Source organism: Phocoena sinus, chromosome 17 (genome assembly GCF_008692025.1).
Source record: "Phocoena sinus isolate mPhoSin1 chromosome 17, mPhoSin1.pri, whole genome shotgun sequence".
Lineage (NCBI taxonomy): Eukaryota > Metazoa > Chordata > Mammalia > Artiodactyla > Phocoenidae > Phocoena > Phocoena sinus.
Genome location: NC_045779.1, coordinates 60,137,009 through 60,163,024, shown reverse-complemented (window position 1 = coordinate 60,163,024; position 26,016 = coordinate 60,137,009). Strand labels below are relative to the sequence as shown.

The 26,016-nt window shown below is 42.5% G+C and overlaps 1 protein-coding gene across 8 annotated transcripts in view; it reads left to right on the top strand.

Annotated features, from left to right (window-relative positions):
• ENPP2 (ectonucleotide pyrophosphatase/phosphodiesterase 2) overlaps positions 1–6,923 on the top strand; it is a 107,146-nt gene extending 100,223 nt beyond the window's left edge. For all 8 annotated transcript variants that reach the window (XM_032610575.1, XM_032610577.1, XM_032610578.1 and 5 more), the window contains 2 exons: positions 1,615–1,771; positions 6,322–6,923. In XM_032610575.1, coding sequence (XP_032466466.1) covers positions 1,615–1,771; positions 6,322–6,492 — 328 coding nt within the window. In that variant the 3' untranslated portion in view covers positions 6,493–6,923. The remainder of the gene's footprint in view (positions 1–1,614; positions 1,772–6,321) is intronic.
• Positions 6,924–26,016: the final 19,093 nt, after the last annotated feature.

Below are 26,016 nucleotides of genomic sequence, written 5' to 3'. Positions count from 1 at the left end.
AACTTTATTCTTCAACAACTCTTTAGTGGGAAGATGATAATTTTCACTTGTGTTCACTATTTGGGGGGGACTTTTAGCATTCCTTAGGTTTTCTGAGTCAGTACATTTCAATAGGAAATTACATATAAACTTTGGTCAAATCTCATTTCTATCCCTCTCTGTGGTGCTATTAGGGATATAAAAGGATGAGGCATACTCTGTTTATAAGGAACTTACAGTCTGGTGGAGAAAGTAAGAAGATATAAATACAACAAATTCATAATAGGTCATCATTTAATTTTTTTAAAGGAGCTGATATACCTAATATTTGAAGAACTCTTTTAAAATTTTTAAAAAATTTTATTTTTGGCTGCGTTGGATCTTCGTTGCTGCATGCAGGCTTTCTCTAGTTGTGGCAAGCGGGAGCTACTCTTCGTTTCGGTGTGAGAGCTTCTCATTGTGGTGCCTTCTCTTGTGGCGGAGCACGGGCTCTAGGCACGCGGGCTTCAGTAGTTGTGGCACACGGGCTCAGTAGTTGTGGCTTGCGGGCTCTAGAGCGCAGGCTCAGTAGTTGTGGCACATGGGCTTAGTTGCTCTGCGGCACGTGGGACCTTCCCGGACCAGGACTCCAACCCGTGTCCCCTGCATTGGCAGGCAGATTCTTAACCACGGCACCACCAGGGAAGCCCTCTTCATTTAATTTTATACATGCATGAAACAATTAGAGAGCAACACAAAATATGAGAGGGTTTCATTGTGATCGACAGACATAAAATGCTAATTTTTTCCATATATATAACTAATAAAATAGGTGTTATCCTACCCCCTTTCCAGTCATCCATAAGAGAAATTTTATCCTACTTGTACATTTATTTTATTGCTGACTATTGTCATAGTTTTTAGCCCAAGTTATACTGTTAGTTCAATTATAATTTCAATCTTTTGAAATGATTAAAATTAAGGTAATAGAAAACCAGGTAAGGAATTATGAATTTCTATACTATGCTCTACTCAAAATAACTTTTTCTACTTTTGTAACTCATCAGTAGCACTCAGTTCTTAGAATTTTCTTTAGTAAATGAATTCTCTGTACCAACCGTACCAAGTTCAGGATCTCACTGTGGCTGGAAGGGCTATCACTCTCCTAGCTCCTGTGTTTTCTGCCTCTGGTCCATTTTATACAAGTCTATGAAAGTTATTTTCCTGAAACATGGATCTCATAATGGCACTTCCTAGCACAGAAACCTTCAGTGGAGCATTACTGCCTGAAAAATAATGCCCAAACTCTACAACTTTGGCACTCAGAGCCCCCCTTACTTTGGCTTTTATCGACTCTTCCAGACTTACATTTCTACTCCACTGACCTATGCATTATGTCCCACCTCTGAGAATTGGTTCAAGCTGTTTTCTTTGTCTGGAGTATCTTTTTCAGTCTACCAGGTTGAGAGAAAGAGGAGATTCCAGGCATTGAAAACATGGTATTCAAAGATACAGAAGTGGGTTAACACCTGTAAGTGAAAAATGACTCCATTGAGTGAAATTTAATTTTAGTGACTTGGGCAATATTCTCTGGCCACCATTCAAAAAAGAAAGCTACTACCTCGGCTATAGTTTGATTTTGCCTTCCTGTTTCAGGTATGTGGAAGGCAGTTCTATTCCTGTTCCAACTCACTACTACAGCATCATCACCAGCTGCCTGGATTTCACCCAGCCCGCCGACAAGTGTGACGGCCCCCTCTCTGTCTCCTCATTCATCCTTCCTCACAGACCAGACAATGATGAAAGCTGCAATGTGAGTTCAAGAACAGTGTCCTTTAGGATTTGCTGACAGAATTCATCTTGGTGTCTTAATTTATATTCCCAGCCTTGAACTAGGACATACTTATCATAAAACATTTGCACTACACAAATGGGTATACAAATTGGATCTTTAGAAAGGACCCAAAGGAAACTTTGCATAACACTTGGGAACTTTGTGCTCTAATGGCTTTTTATTTTTCAGCATAGGGGTGTGTGGGATGTGTGTGCATTTAATGTTGTTCTATTTCTGTGTTTGATTTTGGCAAATGATAGAAGTGCCCACATGTTTTCCAATTTGCAAAAGACATAGATATTTTGTAAAAAGTGAAAAGTAACACAATTTTGGTAATTACTGAAATGAGGGAAGAGTTCTCAGGAGCTCATTGTATCATTCGCTCCACTTTTGTGGATGTTTGAAAATTTCATTCATAAAAACTTTTTAAAAAAGACATACACACAGGAATATATACTTTACAAATCAGAGTTTCATTTGCTACTAGTTATGAGGGCAGATGTAACAGGTCACCCCATTCTTAAATAGCACAGATGACTCTTGATTCACTTATTCCAACGTGAAAGGAGGATGGCGCGGCAAAAAAGCCTCAGGAAGGCAGACAGGATCCGTGCTCTGTGCTCCTGGCTCTGTAGTAATGCTGCACTCAGGGACAAATCACATGATTACTCCAGGTTTCTTTAATGTGATGGAAATCCTGTGCTCCAAGGTTGATTTTAGAAGTAATAGTGTCTATGCTTTTGTTTATGTAATAGAATAGGAGATAAAATCTACAGAGGAAGATTTTTAGTCAAGAAGCAGTACTCAAATTCCTTAATTATGTAAGGTACCCTGGGAAGAATGATGGCGTGTTTAACATAGTCACACTCCAGGCAGCCTTCAAGGGGGAAAGTAAATGAAACAAGCACAGAAATTGCTTCACTAAAAGGCAAAGACCCTTAAGAATAGCTTCAACAGAGATTTTCAGCTTCGCGGACAAGGCAGCTTTGGGGCTATGGCTTCAATTACAGGTGAAGATTGAAGCTATGACCATCCAAAACAAAATAACAGGTGCAGACAAAAAATTGAAATATGGCTGAAAAAGCTAATTAAGTTGGCTAGAATATTGGAAATGAGGATCATAGTGGGAGGTAAGGTTTTCAAGTTTGCACGGAATCAGATTTAAAGTAAAAGTAGTCGTGGTAGTAGTCATGGTGGCCATAGTAGTAGTAGTTATCATTGATTGAGTCCATGTTACTATCCAAGTACTGTGCAGGTCCTCTCATTCATTACTTCTGAACATCTCATTACCCTATTAGGCAGATATATATGAGTTCCTCCCCCTCCCCTTTTATTAACTCTTGAGAAACCTGTAGCTCATAAAGAAAAAGTATGTAACACGGTTACTGGTTCGTCAGTAGAAAAGTAGAACTTTAGATTCAAGGCCTCTGATTCCAAAAGCCCATCCTTTTTCAAATTTATCAGATTTCTATAGTGGAAGCTTGGGGCCTTAAGACTTTTTTCTCATTGCACAGACATTAGATAACCACGGAAAATGTTTACGCATAAGAACAACATTGTAGACTCTGTTTTGGGGACATAAATTTGAATTGGAGGGGATCAAGCATGGTCCTCAAAGGTCTTTGGCAAGATTCCCAGGATTGAGGGAACAGAATTTGAACTGGGTGTGGTCTTGGAAATTTCTAAAGGAAGGTGGAAGGCAGCAGTACTGTACTGGAAGGATAAATAAGATCTTAGAAATAATTGGATGGGAGGTGGAGAAGCAAGGGAACTTCAAGTGAGAGAGGAGCTGTCCTCAATTAATTGGCTCGACTCTCTCAATTTTGATTGTTCGCAGCCCACGAGACTAGGTAATGGCATACCCGAGAGGGATGTAATGCCTCTGGATAGCATGATGTACTTTTTTGAACTTCAGTTTTACTAAAATCTTGTTGTGGGGAGGTAAAATTTTTGTAAAAAAGGAAACACATATTTTATGGAGTTAAATTCAAAATTGCCATACATGTTTAAGATAAGGCAGAGACTACAAAGACATTTCAGACTTAAAGTAGGCCATTTAAGAGACACCTCAGTTCCTGGGGGATGTATGGTCACGTTTCCCTGTCATTAGGGGAATTTGGTGATGCAGGAGTTTGAAAAACGTTGTTCTGAACTCAGCTCAGAGGCAGTTCTTTATTCACCCCGATGTTACAGCTGACGAAATCCACTGATGTCCTCATACATCTTCCTCTTTGCACAGAGCTTAGGGGTATTTCTTATAGAGTTCAAGGCCAGCATGCCTCTTATTGAAGAACCCCCTGCCTACGCAGACACCTGTCCTTGCCTTAAAGTCCACCTTAAGACTTCTGGGACTTGAATTCACAAATTCACTTGGGAGGAAGTTAGGGAGAAAAGGCAGGTGAAGGATAAATGTCCATAGCAAGAAAAACACTAAGCAAGTTCCTGGACTGTGCTTTCGTTTGCATTAATGTGTAAAGTTATTTATTTTTTAAATTTATTTTTAAAGTTTTTCTTTTCCTCTCTTGGAGCACATGAACTTTTATTCGACTTTTATTAGTTTTGCATTTTGTACTAGAGTCTCCTGCCGCAAATACTTCTGTGGATTGCTAGCAAGAGGCAGAAGGCATTTTCTTCATGTGTAACATAGCCCAGTATTTTGACTAACTGGAGGCTGGATTTTAGCCTGTGAGAACCAGAAGAGAATGCCCCTCAAATGAAATTGGCAAATCACTTCCCAAGGAAAGAAATAGCCAAAGACAGATTTTCCCCCAAATTCGTATAATCCCGGCTAGCCATTATTTAAATTAGGAAAAATCTTTTCATCTCTTGTTCACACATTCAAATGACTTACATTTACAAAGGAAACATTAGATTTACTGACCATTGAAAAATCAAATAAATGAGTCGAATATGAAAATTCTCCCGAAAATATCACTTCATGCTTACTCTGCTTACTCTGAGGGGGTCCCGACCCATTTGGAGACCTCCTACTTCGTTAATTATATGGTCACACTGAGGAGTGGTCAGTACCGTTGTGGGTAGAGTTATATTTAGGCCTGTTCTTTCCTATGACTCGCAGAGATCTTGGTTAGCTTGGGTTAGGAGGGTGGGGCGTGGAGGGTTAAAATCCTTATTTCCCCCAGCCTGCAAAGCAATTTCTTCCTGTTTCTTCATTTTGCCTGGGATGGCCAGGCATCAGTTTTCTGAACCAACACCCTCCTGTACATATTTAGCACTGGCACAAGCTGCTGGAGCGCCCTGTCCAGGTCCGTGTGGGTTGGAGCTTTCTGAGAAAACCCAGTGCAGGTTCTTGGGCTTTGATGGGTCGTTCATTGAGACCACTTGCAGTCAAAGACTTGGGCAAGGGCATGCCTGAACATTCTCAGCCCTGGGACTCACAGCTACCCTTCGACTTGTAGAAAGACTTTTGGAAGCCATTGCAATTCCGGAGGCATTTGGGAATAAAATTATTGGCCAAGACCCTCCTGCCCCATGTCTACTGACGAAGGTAGACGTTTCTCCATATTCTCAAGGTTCTCGGATCTCGTTCCTTCTCTCAAGTTCCCTCAAAAGTGAAAGAAGGTATTTTTTAAATGTAAAGGACTGCTTTATCTGCACTGCCTTTTTGTTTCTACTTAGATGTGAAATAAATTGCTTAGTGTGGGACATTTAAATGTCTTTCATCTCGAATTTGTGCCAGTGAGGCAATTTTTGGCAAGTAGTTAAGACAGAAAGTGATTTCCTTCCTTCCCATCATGGGAAAACCCATGATGTTGTTTCCTTACTTTACTCATTTTTCTCCCCTTCTTCCTTCCTCTCCTTCCTCCTTCCCAGGGAGCTGAAGTAAGCATTATTATTCTTATGAACGAATGAAGAAACTGAGGCCTAGAGAGGTCAAGCAGCTTCAGCAAGGTCTCACAGCCAGGCAGTGGAAGAGTTGTGATTCCAACTCAGGCCTCTTGGGCCCCAAAGTGCAGGTGTATCAGCTGAGCTGCGCAGAGTCGAACTCATTCAAATATCGATTCACTGCCGTCCAACAGATGATGTCCTTGATCTAGCACATTCTTCTGAAGGACTAGAAATTCACACACATCATTTTGTGCATTGGGCACAAGCTCTTTCCTTTCCTTGGGAGGCAGAGGAGCATTCCTAATTCCTCATGCTCTGTACTTCTCATTGCAATTTGACAGCAGGGGAAAGAAACACATCACTGAATTCTCCGGGGCCTTTGGTTTTCCCAATTTTGATTTATGTTAGGAGAACATATTGCATCAAATGCCGTTTCGTACCACACATCTGGTTTATTTGGTACAGCTAATTGCTGTTGAAAATGTTCACAGCCAAGGGCCAGTATTTGTGGCCCATTGCCAGCAGCACTGAGGGAGAGAGGCGGGGAGGCCAGGAAGGAATAACACGCCTTGGCTTTGGGTGCAGGAGTATGTAGAGGTCATTTGTGGACGTGGAGCAAACGGACCGTGTAGAGAAACTCCTTTGGAAAATTCTGACTCTGTACTCCCTTTCCGTTGCAGAGCTCAGAGGATGAGTCAAAATGGGTAGAAGAGCTTATAAAGATGCACACGGCTCGGGTGCGGGACATTGAACATCTTACCAGTCTGGATTTCTTCCGCAAGACCAGCCGCAGCTATCCAGAAATTCTGACACTAAAGACATACCTGCACACATATGAGAGCGAGATTTAACCTTCTGATCCTCTGAGGTGCAGGCTTATCAACTGGTGTATATTTTTATATTATTTTTGTATTTATTAATTTGAAACCAGGACATTAAAAAAAGTTAGTATTTTAATCCTGTACCAAATCCGACATATTACGCCTGAATGACTCCACTGTTTTCCCCTAACGCTTGATATAGGTAGTCTTGTGTTCTGAGTAGAGCTTGTAATAATTACTGCGGCTTTTGCATTTTTAGTGGAAGCTTCTAAATGGTGCTGCACATTTGATATTTGCATTGAGGAAATATCAAGTTTTCAATGCACAGTTGCTACATTTAGTCCTGTACTGTATTGAAATACTGATTTTGTAAAGTTGCATTCACTTACTGTTAATTATGACAGACATATTTAAGCCTTATAGACCAATCTTAAATATAATAAATCACACATTCAGTTTTCTTCTGGTTTTATTTGGTCTTTATTTCACATAAATTAGAGTGTTTGCTTCTGGTATAGTTCATGCATAAAATGTACACATTTCTTGTATTGGGCCCTCTTCTTAGTTGGATGTAGTTCACATAGAAAAAAGGACATCCTTAATATTCAGCTGTGGTGGCCTGGATGAGATAGATGAGGTACATATCTATGGGAAATCAGAAGGGCTGAGGAAAAGAGGAACCAGAAGAACTCCTGAATATCCTCTCTCACCTATCTATTTTAAAAATATCTTGAAGTCTGGAGGAACAGGTTCTTCTGATCAAGTTGTTTCAAAGCTTTTATTAGGGCTTCCCTGGTGGCGCAGTGGTTGAGAGTCTGCCTGCCGATGCAGGGGACGCGGGTTCGTGCCCCGGTCCGGGAAGATCTCACATGCCGCAGAGCGGCTGGGCCCGTGAGCCATGGCCGCTGAGCCTGCGCGTCCAGAGTCTGTGCTCTGCAAGGGGAGAGGCCACAATAGTGAGAGGCCCCCGTACCGCAAAAAAAAAAAAAAAAAAAAAAAAAGCTTTTATTAGACTCAACAAGAGACTATATTAAGGCTATATTCTGTATAAGTATCAATGTAAAAACCAGGGAGGATATAAAGAGAAATAAGACACTGGGATGAAATATAGACATAAATGTGTAATTAACCAATCAAAGTTGAGCATAATAAATGCCAAGTGAAAAGTGTTAGTAATCATGCAATATGACAGAAGGGTCTGAATGATAGGTGGGGTGATTTTTGATTGACCCAGTTGTGGCTTTAAGTAATAATGAAGCACAAAGTGAGGAATCATTCAGAGATTTTCAGTCCTTCTGATTGTGTCAGGGAGAAAGCTGCATCTTAGTATTGCCATGTCTTTAACAGTTAGTAATCTCCCATAAGAAAAAAAAAGAACAGCACTTTTTTTTCATCATGTTAATTTTTACAGTAGCCACGTTTTATGGTCAGTGAAATGGGTTTTTAATTTCTATAAATTCTCCTTTAAAAGTAAATCTGCGTAAGAAGGAAGACATTGTGGGGACTTCCTGGTGGCACAGCGGTTGAGAATCTGCCTGCCAATGCAGGGGACACGGGTTTGAGCCCTGGTCCGGGAAGATCCCACATGCCGTGGAGCAACTAAGCCCGTTTGTCATAACTACTGAACCTGCGCTCTAGAGCCCACGAGGCACAACTACTGAGCCCGCAAGCCACAACTACTGAGTCCGTGAACCACAACTACTGAAGCCCATGTGCCTAGAGCCCATGCTCCTCGACAAGAGAAGCCACCACAATGAGAAGCCTGCACACGGCAACGAAGAGTAGCCCCTGCTCACCGCAACTAGAGAAAAGTCTGTGCGCAGCAATGAAGACCCAACACAGCCAAAAATAAATAAATAAACAATTTTATTTTAAAACAAGAGGGAAAACATTGTGTTAAATAAAAAATACATAATAACAAAAGTAGGACAGATGGTATTGGGGATATGCGAAAAATCATGAAGGTGGTATGAGAAAAACCGATGTTTGGGAAACACAGATACGGGAATACGCTGGAAGAAATGAACATGGTAATACTGTTGACATCTGTATTTATCCAGCAGCTGCTATAGTCCAGGCATGTCTCTGGCACTTCATATGCTTTGTCTGTAAATATTGAAAAGTGAGGAGCTCAGAGAAGATTTTATGGAAAGGGGAAGCATGAAGCTGGGAATGGAGAAGGCTTGAACTGGGCTTTGTAGTTTGGGGTAGGTAGTGTGGAAGTGAAAGCGTGGGCGATCGTTAGTCAAATTCATTTCACCTGCCTTCATGAATCAAAAATACTTGCGTGTCCTCCAAGTGGCATGTAGCCTAAACAATAGGATGCTTGCCCAAGTTGTTTTCCAGGAACCTGGAGTCAGCTTTGTCTAGTTTGAGCTGAGCTGGTTAAGACTGGATAGGACCACCAAGCCTCCAACTGGGCACGCGCGAGTGTCCACTCTCGGCGACCTTCTGACATCACAGGGCCAAAAACTCCGCCTTCAGATCGTGCTAAGTGCCTCCACTTTTTAATGTGCAGAGGCCTGTGGCTTAGTTACCCCTGCACAGAATGATGACTGACTACTGCACCTTTTTCCAGTCACCTTTCCCTACAATCCTTGTGCTCCCCAAGCCTCAGACCGCCCTGCTTCTTTATTTTTTAATCCCATAAATACCCCGAGCTCCTTGCCATCTGGGAGGCGGCTCTGAGATGCCTCCTCACTTGGCTGCCTTTCAAATAAATCCTCTCTCTGCTGCAAAACTCAGCGTCTCAGTGTTTTGGTCTGCTGCAAGTCAGGCAAAACAAACCTGGTTTGGTAACAAAAGTATGGTAGAAATGAATTGGGATATCACTCGTCATTGATTTAATATTCAGTAATGATTGATTGAGCATCTACTGCATGCCAGTACCTATACTTGCTGTTGAGGTTAAAACTAAATAAGATAAACATGGTTCCTGCTGTCGCAGAACTTACACTTTAGCGGGAGAACGAGACCACTTAAAAAACCCCAGGGTTTAGTTGTGATGTGTACTGTGAGAGGATAATAGGTGCTGAGGGACAAGGGGGTGGAAAGAGAAGAGCCTTCGACGACGTTACAGCCAACACTTGAGGGATGAGAAGAAATGGCCTCAAGAACAAGGATGAGAAGGTAGAGCAGGGCCAAGGATTAGGGGTGGGGAAAAATCTTGGGATGCGCGAGGGTCTGAAAGAAAATAGGTGTGGCCAAACACAAAGGTGGGGTTGGTTGGGAATAGGTCAGCAGATACTAATGGGCCCTGCTGAGGATCCTATTCTAACTGCAGCGGAAAATAATTGAGAAGTTTCAAGCCAAGGTATGACAACATTCAGTTTAAGATTTCAGTGTATTGGCATGGATATGCAATAATTACATAGTATGCTCTAAATGTAATTCCACATAAAATATGTCTGATATGAGAGGGTACACCTATTAGGTGCAGTAATTCTGCACTAATACTCCCAAAAGTAGCATTACAAGAGAGAAGTGTTAATTCTACTTTTTAAAAATATTTGCAAGCTCCTTGCTTAGCTAGATTTGCACATCACCTCAGATTGAACTCTTCTAAAAATAGGCTATACCTGAGGCTTTTGGGGAAAGCAGCTGCAATTTTAGTTGAGTACCGTTACTCTATTTTTAATCCTTAGGTCAAGTCTTTCTTTCTCATAAATAAACTCCATACCGACCACCGTATATTTCAAGTGAGTGGTTTTGCCGATAAACACATGTCATTAATTGTGGGGTTATTCGTGAAAGTCTCTGAATGGACAGGAACTCTATTAAAATGAGGTCTGGAAGACTATTTTAAGTTGGGGTTGTTTTTTTGTTTTTTTAATTGAGACCTTGGTCCATTCATGCTTTCATTGAGCACATTGCCAACTGCTTGCTAGCACGGTGGTCCTGTTCTAGTGGATGGATTCAGAAGGTGACTCTCTAACACGAGCTCATTGTAAATAAATCAGGAAAGCAGCCACATAGTTTCTCAAGGGTAAAAACATTCTGAATTGTTTTTAGGAGTGTTGACTTAAAAAAAAAAAAATCTAAGCAAAAGCAGTGTTTGGTGTCAATCGGGTTTGCCCCAGATTCCAGTGCCCATTACTCCTTGCGGTGGCTGGGGAGAGGGGGGCTGTGGATGAGGTCTTCATCCCTCCTGTTTGTGTTCCTCTGACTTCAGCTGTCTCTCCCTATCTCTTTGCCGAGTCAGGCTGGGGCTGCCCTGCGGGTGGGAAGTGGTAAAGGCAACGGGAATTCTCCCAGGAGGAGAGGGATTGTATGGGATGGTGAGGAACAAGATTTAGCTGTTTGAGTTTGTAGGCTGGGGTAAACAGAGCGCCGCTAGAGGCTCAGCCAAGAGCGGCAGTGGTTCCTGTTTGGGCTGCACTTCTAGGAAGCGCATGTCCTTGATCCCTCTTGTCCCCACTCCTGGCAGGGATGTCCAGTTTGGGCTGGAATATGAAAGTGGAAATTGTGTCCCTGTCCTATGAAAGTTTGCACTCTGGTTCCTGGGAACAGGCAAAACTCCAATCCCTGTTGCCTCTAATTCCGCCTGGACTCTGTTGCCTCTAACTCCCCCTGGACTCTGTTCCCTCTAATTCCTCCAGGTGGTTCTTTTCCTGCCTTTCAGTGGAAACTCAGGTGCTGATTAATGTTCAGCCGAACATTTGAGACCCTTGGCAGTGTTCTTTATACAAAAATGCATGAGAAATAGTTTTAACTTTAAAAGTCTTACAGTACAGTGGATCATATATATGTTAAAATATAGTTACAATGCAACATACATTTAGTGAGAACAGAAAGGAAGAATCACTCTACCTTGATGTGGAAATTAGCATTTATTAAGCACCTACGATATGCCAGACTCTGAGCTGGTTATCTTACCTATGTTATGTTTTTCACTGCTATTAACAGCCCTGAGGTACGTACAAAGCCCCACATTTCATAGCTGAGAAAAATTAGGCTAACTGCTGAAAAACGAGTTGTCCATGGCCACATAGGTGAAGAGGAGAAAGGCAGTGTTTGAATCCCTCTCTCACTCCAAGAGCCATGCTATTCCTGCATGCCAAAATGCCTTTCAGGTAGGAAGAGGGGAAGAGCAGATCAGGAAAGACATTGAGAAGTGATGACATTCAAGCAGTAAGACACCTGAAGAATTAGTAAATGTCTTTCAGGGAGAAAACGGAAGAAGGCAGTTCTAGCAAACATTTGCGAAAGTAGGAATTCTGAAAGATCGATTGTGACCCTGTCAGGGAGTGGAAATTAGTTTCATGGAGCATACGCTTGTGCTGGCTTTGGAACTGGGGTGTGGAGACTAAAAGTTAGACTGGTAAGGCTGAGTTCAAGTAATAAAGGAGCTTGCTGAAAGGATTTAGGCTTCATCCTGATGGAACCTGTTTACTGTGAAGACCAATCCACTCAAGATTGTGACTTAGGAAGCTCCATCTTCCTTCAACGCATAGCATAATTTGGGTAGGCATCTAGTAAAGAGTCTTATTGTTACTGTATACGGGTGAAGGCCCAGACAGTTTCAGTAGTTTGGGGGATGGGAAGCAGGGAAAAATCTGACAGATAAATAGGAGGTTCAATAGACAGAAAGAGGGAGGATAAGCATAATTCAGAGGCTTTTAATTTGGGCAGTTGGGGAAATGATGGGGCCATTACCCAAAAATTCTAGGAAAAGGAACAGGTGGAAAGATGCTAGAGTAACAAGGAGACAATAAATTAAGTCATTCATTTATTAGGGCTGAAATGGAGGTGTGAACAAGTCATCTTGGCGAAAGTGACCAGGAAGCAAGCAAAGTAGGAGACTCAGTATAAGGAAAAATCTGCACACCTGGTATGTAGGTGTCAGTTAATACAATACATGTGGGCCCCACTATCCTTGTAAGGTATGCAGAGTGAGAAAAACCAAGATAGAGGAAGGATGCCAGCATTTCAGGGCAGAGGAGAGAAGACAAGACCATATTAGGCAGTGGGATAAATGCTGGAGATTTGCAGGTATACTCTTTTGTGAAAACCTAAACCCACTGAAGATGTGGAAAGAAATAGTCTTTAGAGTTCCAAGAGAGAAAGGGAACTTTCCTGGGATTCAGGACAGAGAGAAGTCTGTGGATCTGAGCGGTGGTTACACTCTAGGATGTGCTGTATGATCCTTTTAGGGCGGTGGAGCCCTTGGTCCTGGAGGTCCTGGCTGTGGCTTGGAAACAGAAGATGGGCAAACCTCAAGGGACCTGGGGATATACACAGTGAAGATATCCATGCCTGTTGTATTGGTTTGGCCAAACAATTTGTTTGTTTTTTTCCATAACATCCTACGGAAAAACCTGAACCAACAATTTGGCCAACCCAATATTTCTCCTGTTGTTCTCCATTTACTAGATTCTGGTGTAACCTGGAGGGGAAGATGGATCTCTCCGTAAAGACTGAATTAAAACATCATGTAGGACTTCCCTGGTGGCACAATGGTTGAGAGTCTGCCTGCCGATGCAGGGGACACGGGTTCGTGCCCTGGTCCAGGAAGATCCCACATGCCGCGGAGTGGCTGGGCCCGTGAGCCATGGCCGCTGAGCCTGCGCGTCCGGAGCCTGTGCTCCGCAACGGGAGAGGTCACGACAGTGAGAGACCCGCATACCACAAACAAAACAAAAACAAAAAACATCATGTAAGCCATGTTAGCTGGGATCTTAGATTAGAAATGAAATTTATTTTAGGGAAATAAAGTTAGGGAGTGAGATACATACCAGCTACATTTGGAAAATGCTTAGCACCATGCCTGGTACATGTCAGGTGTTTAAGAATATTGTCTAAATAAAAATGAGCCAGGAAAAAAGTTTTTCCTTTTAATAGAAGGAGCAGCTTGAGAGGTAGGGAGAGAACGGGGAAAGAGTGAGTATCGTGAAGCGCAAGGATAGAGACACTTTCAAGATGGAGGAAGTGGTCAGTGATGTCAGCTGCCAGAAAGAAGTTAAATTAGACAGGAATTTGAAGGAATCCATTGAATTTTGCAATAAGGTGGTCATCCATGACCTTCCTGGAAGCACCTTCCATGAATGTACTGAGAAAGAGCCAAACTGTACTGGGACGAGGAGAGAATGGGAAACCACACGAGAGGCAGTGAGTGGAGACTGCCCTTTGAAGATAGGAAGTAGGAGAAATAGACAATAATTGCAAGAGGTGGGTAGAGTTGAGGGAGGACTTCATGCTATTTAGGGTGGAAGAAAGCTTTTATAGGCTGTTGAGAAGATTTGATAACCCTAGAAAGGCCCTCATGGGTAAAGCAACTGAATTATAAACAAATTTGAAATTGAAAGCAATGAATGAATAGAGTCCTCTGTCATAGATTTGCCTTCGAATTAAGGAACTAATATAATTTCCTCTTGGGATAAGTGTTAGCTTAAAACATATGGTGTACATTGTACTTTGCAAAATGGTGGCCTACAGGCTGGATACAGATCACAGATTGCTTTGTTGTGCCCACGTGATATTTAAAAAATACATTAGGGGCTTCCCTGGTGGTGCAGTGGTTGAGAATCTGCCTGCTAATGCAGGGGACACGGGTTCGAACCCTGGTCTGGGAGGATCCCACGTGCCACGGAGCAACTAGGCCCGTGAGCCACAACTACTGAGCCTGCGCGTCTGAAGCCTGTGCTCCGCAACGAGAGGCCGCGATAGTGAGAGGCCCGCGCACCGCGATGAAGAGGGGCCCCCGCTTGTCACAACTAGAGAAAGCCCTCGCACAGAAATGAAGACCCAACACAGCAAAAATAAATAAATAAATTAATTAATAAACTCCTTCCCCCAACATCTTCTTAAAAAAAAAAACAAACATTAGATGCCAAAATTTAGAATCAACGGATTGCAGATTTTTGACCTCTCTTAAAACATTAAGCGTTTTTTACTGAGTCATTGTTTATAGGCTATAGTTCCTGTCAACCATCAGCGGAAGCCTATTTGGTTGCCTTTAGACAGGGCAAGCATTCTCTAGAACAGGGTTGGCAAAGGTTCTCTGTAAAAGGCTTTGCCATACAGCCTCTAATTACTCAATTCTGCCATTGTAGAGTGAAAGCAACCATAGGCACTACATAAATGAATGGGCTCTACTTTCTTTAATACCTCTCTTACTGTCCTTCTTTCCACCCCAGGTGTAGTACAAGTTGCCATTTTGTTTTATTGCGCTGGTACTTGTCCTACTGCATTGATTTACTTTGCTTGTCCTTAGGCATTTGATTTTGACCCCCATGTAGGGTGACCAGATGCCTTGGACTGACAGACTTAGTGCTAAAACCTGAAAGCCTTGGGCAAACCATGATGAGCTGGTCAGATATCCCTATGTTTACATTACTTTACATTTCTATTACCTACTTTGTCACAGAAAATGCATTGTCAGTTTCCTTAACTGATCTAAAAATCTTAATAATCTTTTATCTCTTTCTCCTCTAGGGCTTTGTTTGCCATTTCAGTAGTAACTCCAACCAGTGTTGTACTTTAATATATTTATCTCCTCTACCTCAAAAGTAGGGGATCTTGTCTTGTTCATCATTATATTCAGAGACATTTGCCTAGTGCCTCATATAGATTTGATTATCATTAAGCGATAGTTGAGTGACTGATGGGGCTTCCTCTCTCTTCAGCCCTCTGAGATAATGTCACTGTGGCTGAGAAACCCTAGGACGAGATGAAGATAAAATGGTAATCCGGAGGCCCACATCTCCTGAGATGAAAACTGTGTTTCTTCTCTGTGTTGATAGCATTCACCCTGGGCTATGATAACACCCCAGCCAGAGACTTACAGTTTTTGTCCTGTTTTTCCACTTTGGTAAAACTCAGTTGCCCACCTGGTCAAATGACGCCCATCCCTCTGCTGTGCCCTTTCACATAAAGAGCTTGAATCTGCAACATGAAGGAAAAACCTTGGGGCATTGAAATCAGATGTAGGTTCAAGCATGGACTCTGTCATGTACTAGTTCTTGGTCATGTTTCTCACCTGTGGCCAGCTCACGTGTAAAATAAGAATGCTTATATGTACCTCTTTGGATATTTAAGAAAATCAGAGATAATTGTGGACTGAAAAAAAATGCACAACCTCAACGTTGAGAATTATGTGTTATTCGGTGGATTTTCTGAGGACTTAAGACAAGAGGCCAGCCTCTCAGATCCCTCTGGGGGACTGCTCTGAAGAGGCAGGAGGAGCCAGGATGTAGAGGAGATTTTGCAACAAAAACCAGGTAGTGGGAACATCAAAGATCACTGTTCATTAAAGAAAACCAGGCATCTCAAGTTAAGGAATTCAGTGCTTTTCTATGTATGGGAAGATTCAAGAGTCTGGCTCATTGAAATCATTCCTTTGATATGCACCTTAACTATCTAAGTCTAAGACTGGTATCCTGTTTTGTTTTGGTTTTTTTTCATCCCAGATTTCCTGAGTGCACAGCTGGGGGCCGCCACAGCGACTGCTGGCTTGATGGATCTATCAGTAGATCCTTTTTCTACTGATATGGCAGGTGATATTCTTCATCCACATAATGAATGTGCAACCCCTAGCGTTATGTCTAGTTCAATGAATATTTAGTATCTCCATGGGAAAAAAAAGAAGAACCCAGAGATGTGACAATGGGGATCTATACTAATCATATTAATATATTGAAAACGTACCGTGTTTCAGACACCGCGTGCAGCATTTCACAGGATTTATTGTATTTAATCCTTACAAAAATAACATGATCTACCGTCCTGGGAATGATGGTGTTCCTGGGACACAGGACTTTTAGCTCTAACATTTGGAACAGCCGCAGGCACGCTGGGACAAATCGGTCACCCAAAAGCCCATCAGTTAAGTGTATTAGTGGGCCCATTTTATAGATGTAGAAGCTGAAGCTTAAGGAACTTGCTGAAGATGGTACATCTGTGGCAGAGCTGGGATCCTGAGCCACAGCTGTACAAGGTCCAGTCCAGAGTTCTCCATCGTGACCCAAGGCTCTTTCTCCTTTCCTCCAGTTCTACTGGATGTAAGAGAGTTAAGCTGTCAGTTCTCAGTAGGAATTTGGCTGAGCACTCGGTTTCATAGAAGCCTGGGATTTTTTTTGGGGGGGTGGGGTGGGGGATGGTTGAAGGAAGGCTGGTTTGAGTTCTATTCCTTATTTAACACCAAAAGGAAAACATTTGTTTTCCTGGTGGGAAATCATTTTGAACTGGGGGTGGGGCGTGAGAGCAGAGGTGGAGTCTGATCTCTTTTCTTTTTTACACTTTTAGTAAAAGCGCAAAATAAGCTCCGTTCTGTCAAGGTCACAGTAAACAGCTCTCTGCGGCTTGTACAAATCCACATCACATACATCTGCTGACATAATAAGGAGTTCTGTTGCTCTAAATGTGGGGAAAGAATACTTTCCTCTTCATTTACAAGTCAGAAGTCTTATCCAGAGAGATGTAAATAGTTTTACAGGATCTGAATATAAAAATGTCAGTTCGTCTCTGACAACACGTATACGTGGCATCCACACTCATCATGACAAAAGTCCAAGTATTTGAGGGTAAAATGAACCTTCCTGAATTCAACAGTATTTTGTTCCTGAGCAATATTTATTAACAATAATACTAATGAAAAGGCAGCTGTCATAGGCCCGTGAATGGAGATGCTCCATGGGTGGGTAATACTTGGGATTCCCTAATATAAGATGTGCCTTTCATTCATGTGTTGGACCTGAGACAGGCCAAACAAGAGTGACTTTGGGGAGAGCTCCAAAGAGTTGCAGCATCTGGAGAAGCAGGAAGCAGATCGAATCTTCATGGCGTTTTCTCCAGAGTACCAAAAAGCAAAGCCACCTGGGGACCGGAGCCTGGAGTGTGGCTGGGTGGGGGACAGTGGCCTATACTTTGGTATCAAGTAAAATCTCTCATGAAAAAGCTGCTCTCTTCCATTACATTTTCTATGTCTCCACGTCTTGCTTTTACACTGCTTCTTCTGTTGTCTTTACCAATAATTACATCAATACATTACCTTAATTTATTAATTTTTTAATTGAAGTATAGTTGGTTTACAATGTTGTGTTAATTTCAGGTGTACAGCAAAGTGATTCATATATATATATATATATATATATATATATATATATATATATATTCTTTTTCTGGATCTTTTCCTTATAGATTATCATAGGATATTGAGTACAGTTCCCTGTGCTATACAGTAGATCCTTGTTGGTTATAATACATTACCTTTAAAATATTATTAAAAACTATGTTTGAGAATGTGTTGACAGGAAAATCCTTGCTTCTGTTCCAATTAACCCATCCTTCCACAAGCTGAGCTGGACTTGGGTTAGTTTAGGTTAGGCCTTGGTTTCCATAAGTGATGGGGCAATAACACTCCTTCCTGTCTCACCCAAGGTGGATTTCTACTTGGGGTGACCAGTAAGATCTTTGTAGTCAAGAATGTATGAGGAAGATTCAGGACTGCTTTTATTTTATGATACCTGAGCTGTCATACTACGTTCCACATGTCAAAATAAACCATTGCTGACTTCTAAATGGAAAGCCAGCATTTTGTTTAACTGAAGAAAGTCACCTCCAGGTTTGCATTCTTTTCTTTCTCTTCTTGTCTTCTTGAGGTCTTCCTTTGCGATTTCTCCCTGGGGAGGAGGAGGGGATTACTCGTTTCTGTTATTCGTCTGGTAGGAAACAGAAGGCACGTTCAAAGAGGGTGATGGAAGAGAGTTAAATGAAGGCACAGTTTGCAAGGGTTGAGGCAAACCAGCTAGAGGTAGTGAAGCTCTCTTGTGGTAGCAAAGGGGAATTACTGCCTTTTGGTCTGACAAGCCAAGGAAAGAAGAGGTTATTGGAACCTGGAGAAAGAGCTGTGGTTGTAGAGATGGTCCTCGAGTGGTAGCTGTGACCTTTAGAAGAGGGATGCAGCCATGTCAAACCATTGCCTGGAAGGGAGAGACCAAAGAGATAAACGCAGTGAATCTGTATCTCTCCTGCTGTCTCCCATTGGTCAGACCCTACTGAACACTGGAGGACGAGGGAGCCGGTTGATAAGTCCACAGCTCCTGTTGAACCAAACAGGAAGAATAGTGGAGAGTGGAGACACAGGGGCAAACAGAGGACGTAGAGCAGAATTTCCAGCGATGAAGGTGTGTCTTTGATCTCTCCATGGAGTATCCTTATGTCTCTTCTTTCCCAGGCTAATTTTCAATGGAGCACCTCCTCTAGAGGTAGCTGGCTGCTACTCCCTTCTCAGGTTCTCTTCACCCCCTGGTAGCTATATTTACTGATCTTTTTCTGGGGTAGCCTCTACTCTAAAGCTCCTCAGGAACATGGACTGTGCTTTAGTCAACACTTTTAAGTTCTTTTTTTAAAAAATTGAAGTATAGTTGGTTTACAATGTCTTGTTAGTTTCGGGTATACAGCACAGTGATTCAGTTATACATATATATATATATATATATATATATATATTCTTTTTCACATTCTTTTCCCTTATAGGTTATTATAAAATAGTGAGTATAATTCCCTGTGCTATATGGTAGGTCCTTGTTGGTTATTTATTTTATATATAGTAGTGTGTCTATTTTAATCCCATCCTCCTAATTTATCCCTCCCCCCTGCACCTTCCCCTTTGGTAACCATAAGTTTGTTTTCTATGTCTGTGGGTCTATTTCTGTTTTGTAAACAAGTTCATTTTTTGGTGTGTGGTATATATACAATAGACTATTACTCAGCCATAAAAAAGAATGAAATAATGCCATTTGCAGCAACATGGATGGACCTAGAGATTATCATACAAAATGAAGTAAGCCAGACAGAGAAAGACAAATAGCATATGATACCGCTTCTAAGTTGACACTTCCACCGTCAGGTCTCAACACCATGTTTGAACCTCAGTAGATACGCAGAGCATACTAACTGAGTAGTATTGGACTAAGCGGCAAGACGAGCTCCAGGTAAAATCAGGAATTTGAAAATCAGGGTTCTGGTCTCGCACTGTCAATAATTTTTGGAGGGACCTTGCTCAGTTTGTTCCTCAATTTTCTCACATGCAAAATGAGAGTGAGTTGGATGATCTCTGGATTAATGCAATCATTAGAATCTTGTAATTTTGAATTTCTAAACTTTCCCTCCCACTCTGCTCCTAATTTCTAAATCTGTCTACTCAGTTCAAACGCAGAATTCTTCTTGTGCCCTTCACCAATAGTTTGTTCCAAAGTCAAGATTATTTACTCCCATCTTTGTACTCCCATTGCTGTCTAACCAAGGAAGAGATAACATTTATCTCTATATTCTTTAGTTAGTTGATTGCCACTGGTTCCTCTCTGGCTGGGTTATAAAATATTTGGCCCATAATCTCTGTTATGCATTGGTGTATTCCTAATGTCTACCAAGAATTTGATAATGTCAGAAGACTAGATGAATATAAGAACACGGAGTTTTAAATGATTCTCGGAGGGAGGGAAGGAACATCAAATTACCTTACTTAACCAAAAATAACATAAGCGGCTTTTGGGTTTTATGCTGCCCAGGGCCATTGCCAATGGCTGGGCATTTCTAAACCCATCTCTCTTCACACTTCCCCTTGATCTCTACTCTTCTGGCCTTTCTCCTTCCCTGGTTGGCTGTTTGAAGAGACTTGAATAACCCAGCAAGATGGGCTGAATTCTAGACCTCAGTGACATTTTCCTTTGAACTTTGCTTTCATTTAACTTCAAAAGAAAATAAATTTAAGGCCTTCTTAGAAGTGAGCTGGGCACCACAGCTCCTGTATGTGATTTTAGTTTATATAAATTCTTATAAGCATCTTCCCTAGCTGACGATGGGCAAGATATTTTGTTCATCAGGGATTTTTTTTTTTTTCTTAATCATCTCTAAAGTGAAAACTCTCTGCCAGTTTTTATAATACTTTAAAACTTTCAAGCAGCCTCTCTGGCCTAAGTCTGCCTGGCTGTGACTATTGACTCATGTGCTGATTAGAAAGGACACCTTGCAAAAGTCACATAACTTCACTGAGTCTCACTTTCCTGTCTGTAAAATATGGTAATAAAGCACGGACTTCATAGAATCATTGTGAGAATAATATAAGATAATTCAGATAAACCTGGCATGAAGGTTAGCAATGTTTATTGCAGAAAAATTCACACTGTTTCATAAATCAGATTTAATTTAATTTTGTTGATCTTCTTTGAAGCCATCAGAATATAGAGATTATCACAAAGTCTCAGTAAACTGTGAAGGACATTTGCAGTGTGTTTGGCCACTGGGGTTCACTGCACCCCTCTTTTGGTAGCAGCACTCCAATTTCCTTCTAAGAAATCACCTTTCAGGACTTCCTTGGTGGTCCAGTGGTTAAGACTCAGAGCTTCCACTGCAGGGGGCAACGGTTTGATCCCTGGTTGGGGAACTAAGGTCCCTCATGCCGCACGGCTCAGCCAAAAAAAAAAAAAGTCACCTTTCTTTACCCTTCTCTGAGTTCATGCAATCTGAGTGATATAGATCCACCCCAGTTTTACAGGAGGGCTACTCAGATCTGACCAATTATAGACTTGCTTTTCCCTGGGTGTAGTGAGTGACTCTGAATGGCATGTGACCTCATCAGGACCAACCAGACACAGTGGGACTTTGGCTGGAATGTCCTGAAAGGAGATGTTTCTTCCCACTAGACTGGACCCCAGGAGGATGTAAAGCTGGACCATGATATTCTTCTTTCTTCCAGGAGGGAAAATTACTCCACGTCTAGGGTATTACAGTGGACTCAGAACAAGGTAAAGAGAGATTGGGTCCCCTGCCTCAGCCAAGCATGTAGGTAGACACTTCAACCAAGCTTTTCGGTAACATGGGCCAGCAAATGTCTTTTGTGCTTCAGTTAGTTTGGGCTTGAATTTGGCACATAATTGACAGAATGCTGACTTGCACAAGAGCTGGTCATTTCTTCCTTCTGCAGATTAAGGGCTATGAACCCATTCACAACCTAGAAAACAATCTTAGCCACACATACCCCTCCCACCCCTCCCATCATCAGCCTTATTGTTTCAAAGGTCTTGCTTCAACTTCTTTTTGCCACACAAGCACCTCCATTAATTCATCTCCTTTATGTCCCACCTGGTCGCAAACCTACCTGCCCACCTGGTCCCCACACTCTCCTCACTAGCTCCCTCCCAGTGCCTGGCTCCCTTGTTAACGTCTGCTGGTCTTTGACAGACTCTAAGCTGGCTACCAGCACCTCTTAAGTGCTGCAAAGAACAAATACATAACCGATATTCACCTCACAGCTGTTCCTGTCTTATCCCTTCCGAGCTTTCTCAGTTACAAGGATAAATTCAAGTGTCCTGATCCTGTGTGAGGCTGGGGAGACCTAGTTTATTTCTTTTTTTGAAAACCCACAAACCAGCTCATTCAGCTGAACTAGATGAGAAAGGGACATAATTCCAGAGGCCTCCACTGTTAAGCTTGTGGGTTCCTCACTTGTAGAGGCTGGAGAGGGCAAAGGAGAGAAAGCGTGTGGTTTGATTACAGTATAATTTTCCTCCCTCTGGGAGCATTTCAAGCGTATTCTACAAATGTCAGGGAACCAATGACTCATCAAACAGTCAAGTGTTGGTTTTGGAAAAGGGAGAGGAAGTCACTGCTTTGGAGCTCAGGAATGGATTTGCACCAAGGTAAGATCTCATTGCACCAGTGGGACTGAAACGTTGGCAGGAATCCCTTGCTCTTTTCTGAGCCTGGGAGAGGTGCCATGTCTCCCAGATTTCAGGGGCAGGGTGACGCACTTGCAGTCAGAAAATATTTAGCCTGAGCCTCCCCATGGTAACACTTTCTGTGTCTCCAAGGACCAGGGTGCTGTGCCCTTGAAGTGAAGTCTTGATTCCCTGAGGACAGAGAGGAGACAAGCCTGGCCTTCTGTCCCAGGACGTTGGCAAGAGTGAGGTGGGAGTAGTGTCTGTCTCCTGATTAGTCTGGGCAAATGTGAGCTGGAGCAGAAAAGCAGCTGTCAGAGGGAATCTGGCCAGACTTTCCCACCCTAGGCCCTTATCTCTCCTCCACTTGCTGAGTTTGGGAAGTGAGAAAGCCCAATTATTGATTGAGAAGCATGAGAGAGGGGTGCCAGCACAGAGATGGAAAAAAAACAACGGACGGAGCTGTTCAGCGAACGCCGCAGGTCCTTAGACAACACTTTCTCCATGTGAACTCATGGTAACTGCATGTCACAGGTCACCTGTGAGGTGAAAGTAACTGATGTGTAAGGCGGAGATAACACGCAGGGCAAGAAACACATAGTGACTCTTTCCCTTCTTCCTTCCCTTTCGGGTCTTGAGCAAAGACTATATCTCTGACCACTTCTGCATCCTCCAGATGCCCCTGCTGTTCAGTCTTTTCTTTTTTAAAATGATGATGAGGTGTTTGTAGATGCTTGTGTACAATTGATGGTAGTGATGGGGGTTTTGGAGTGAAGTTCTGTGGTCAGAAGGCCTGTTCTACATCTTAGTAAATCCTGGTGGTAGAAGTAAGGGAAAGGGAGTGAGCACAGGCTTTAATTGTAGGCAGCCAGCATTGGAGGCTCCCTTTAGAATGTGGCTTGTACGTGGCAACTTGGCCGTCAGCTTTTGGCCTCAGCTGCAACTCCGGGATGCCAGGGAAAGGGTCATTCCATAGCCTGTAACACCTACTTGTGAAGAGAGAGCTTCGGTGTCAGTCCTCAGACCTGCTCATCTCTACTTACCACTTGCTTCTCTGTCTATCTCGTTCTTACATTCATATGGCAAAACCCTAACCTTATTTTCTGCTTTTCTAGATTTTTATCTGAATAGCGTGGTGATACTGGAGAAAGCCACACAGTAGGACACAGTGGTATCACAATAAGTTCATGGTCACACCCATATGGCCCATCAGCTGTCTCACCACCCTCCACAGTAACAACCATCACTCTGTCCCGACATCTGATCATGGTACATGTCCCCTTGCTGTGAGCAGCTGACTTCTCCTCTTTCTTGCTGAGGGAAATGAAGCCATCAGACCAGAAGTTCTTCAAACGCAGACTAGCAAGTGTATACCTGTCCCTATAGCAAAACCCATCTTTACCTCCTATTACATTATTGGGGGGCTGGCAGGTCTCTCCTCCTAAGATCAACCTCTCCTTCCTTGTGCTCTAGTTTCTACATTTTTCTGTCTTCACAGGGACCTTCCATTATCAATGACTCCCCTCAACTGGATCTTTCCATAAATATTTAATCTCTCTTCAGTCTGTGAAAAAAATTCCCCTACATTATACCTGTGTCCTCTTATAGCTGCTTCTAACTATTTTTCTTCCAAACAGTCTTCTCATCCTTTCCAATTTTCAGAGCCAATTCTCAAAAGACCTGTCTACACGTGGGGCCTCTATTTCCTCTCCACCCCTAACTGGCTTCTGCCTTCTCACTCCTCCAAAATCGCTCACTAAGATCACGCATGACCTTCATGCCACTTAATCTAAAGGCCACTTTTTAGTTCTCGACCTCTCAGCAGTATTTTATACCACCGATACCTGCCTCCTTCATGATCACTCCAAAATGCCACACCTTCTTGGATTTCTTCCTCCATCTTTGGCTAAGTCTTCTTTCTCTTTGCAATGTTATTTCCCCCCTAACCTGCCATTAAATAGTAACGCTTCTCAAGGCTTGGTGTTAGACCCCCTTCTCTTCCATTTTCTTCCTTTCTGTATTTTATCTCAGGAATCCCTTTGATGTACATGGCTGTCATTACCACCAAGTCAAAGATGACTTTAAACTCAGTCTCTAGTCCAGATCTCCCCTGAGAGCCTCACACTTGTGTATCCAAATTTCTATTCAGTGTCACCACTTGCATGTTGCAAGGCCACCTCAGACTCGTCATACCCAGGATAATGTATAAACTTGCCCTAAACCCACTTTTCTTCTAGTGTTCTCTGTTTCAGTGAATGGCATCACCATCCAGCCAGAAATTTAACACTTTTGGCCGTTATCTTCAATTTGCTTTACCATCACTAAATCTTTCAATTTCAACTCTTTATTTTTTTCTTCTCACACCTTGTCTGTCTTCATCCTGGTCTAAACCACTCTTGCTTCTCACTAAGGTAAGAGCTTCCTGTTTGTTCTCCCTGCATGAGTTCGGACCCTCTTTTTAATCCACTCTTTATTCTATAAGAGTGGCTTTTCCAAATGCAAATTTAATTGTGGGTACCAATCTTTTCCACCAGTCACCTACCTACTTAAGATTTTTAACGCTCCATTGCTCTTTGCAAAGAAACAGAGACCCTTACTTAACACAGCCGATGGAGTCATTTCTTGTCCTGGTCCCTGCTTCCCTCTCCAGCTCATCTGCCACCATTTTCTCCCTCACTGTGTCTGCTCCTGTCACCCAGGCGCTTCTTGGGATCCTTGATTAGGCCGGGTTCCACATGGACACAAGGCTTTTTCACATGCTATTCCCTATTCCTGGAATAAACTTCCTTTCTTCTTCTGCCTAGTTACCTTGCACATACTCTTAAGGTATCAAGATAAACATCACGTCCTCAAGCATCTCATGGCTTCATAATGCAGTTCGGGTTGTCTTGTGGTAGGGTAGTTTCACAGCACTCGTCTTTGCTTGGGATAGTATGTTCATTTGGGCTTAATATCTTCCTAGCTGACTAGACTGTAATGGAGATTAGTGATCTGCTCATGGTATCCCCAGTATCCAGCACGATATCTCATGCTTGGGAAGCACTCAGCAAATATTTGTTGAATGAATGAATCAAAAATCCCATTAGAGGGCTTCCCTGGTGGCGCAGTGGTTGAGAGTCCGCCTGCCGATGCAGGGGACATGGGTTCGTGCCCCGGTCCGGGAGGATCCCACATGCCGCGGAGCGGCTGGGCCCGTGAGCCATGGCCGCTGAGCCTGCGCGTCCGGAGCCTGTGCTCTGCAACGGGAGAGGCCACGACGGTGAGAGGCCCGCGTACAGCAAAAAAAAAAAAAAAAAAAAAAAAAAAAAAAATCCCATTAGAAAGGCCCCATTATCTTCATTTTGTCTTCACTATGAGGCCTATACAATAAAGGATGGAGCTGTGTGGCTCTCACAGGTATGTCTGACTCTAGAATCCAAGAAATACCTGGTATAGAACAGCTGTGCAATTACTAAGGAAAGAACACAAGTCACACTGCGTGTGTGTGTGTTTATTGTTGCTATTGTTTTAAAATAGGGAACCAGAGTGCAAAATCACTTGTTAAAGGCTCAAATCGTCTTAATTATCGATGAGCTGTCACTAGGAGAAAGATCTAGCTGAGCACTTTGTTGAACAGGGTCCATGTAATTTGACCATAGTTTAAGGGGGATTCGATTTACGCAGGTTGACCATATGTCCTCATTCACGCTTTTTGTCAAGGTGTAATTATGAATGGTGCAATTATTACTAGTACCCTCTTTAACTCTCAGAGGTGTTCCACATTGATCCATACATGATCTGAGCATCCTGTTTACAGGTGAGGCAGCAGGGCCAGTGTAAAGAGGTCTGGAATTAGGAGTTTAGGTTTTTGCTTTAGTTCTGCCTTTAGATGTGATTGTTGCAAGTTACTTGAGTAGGT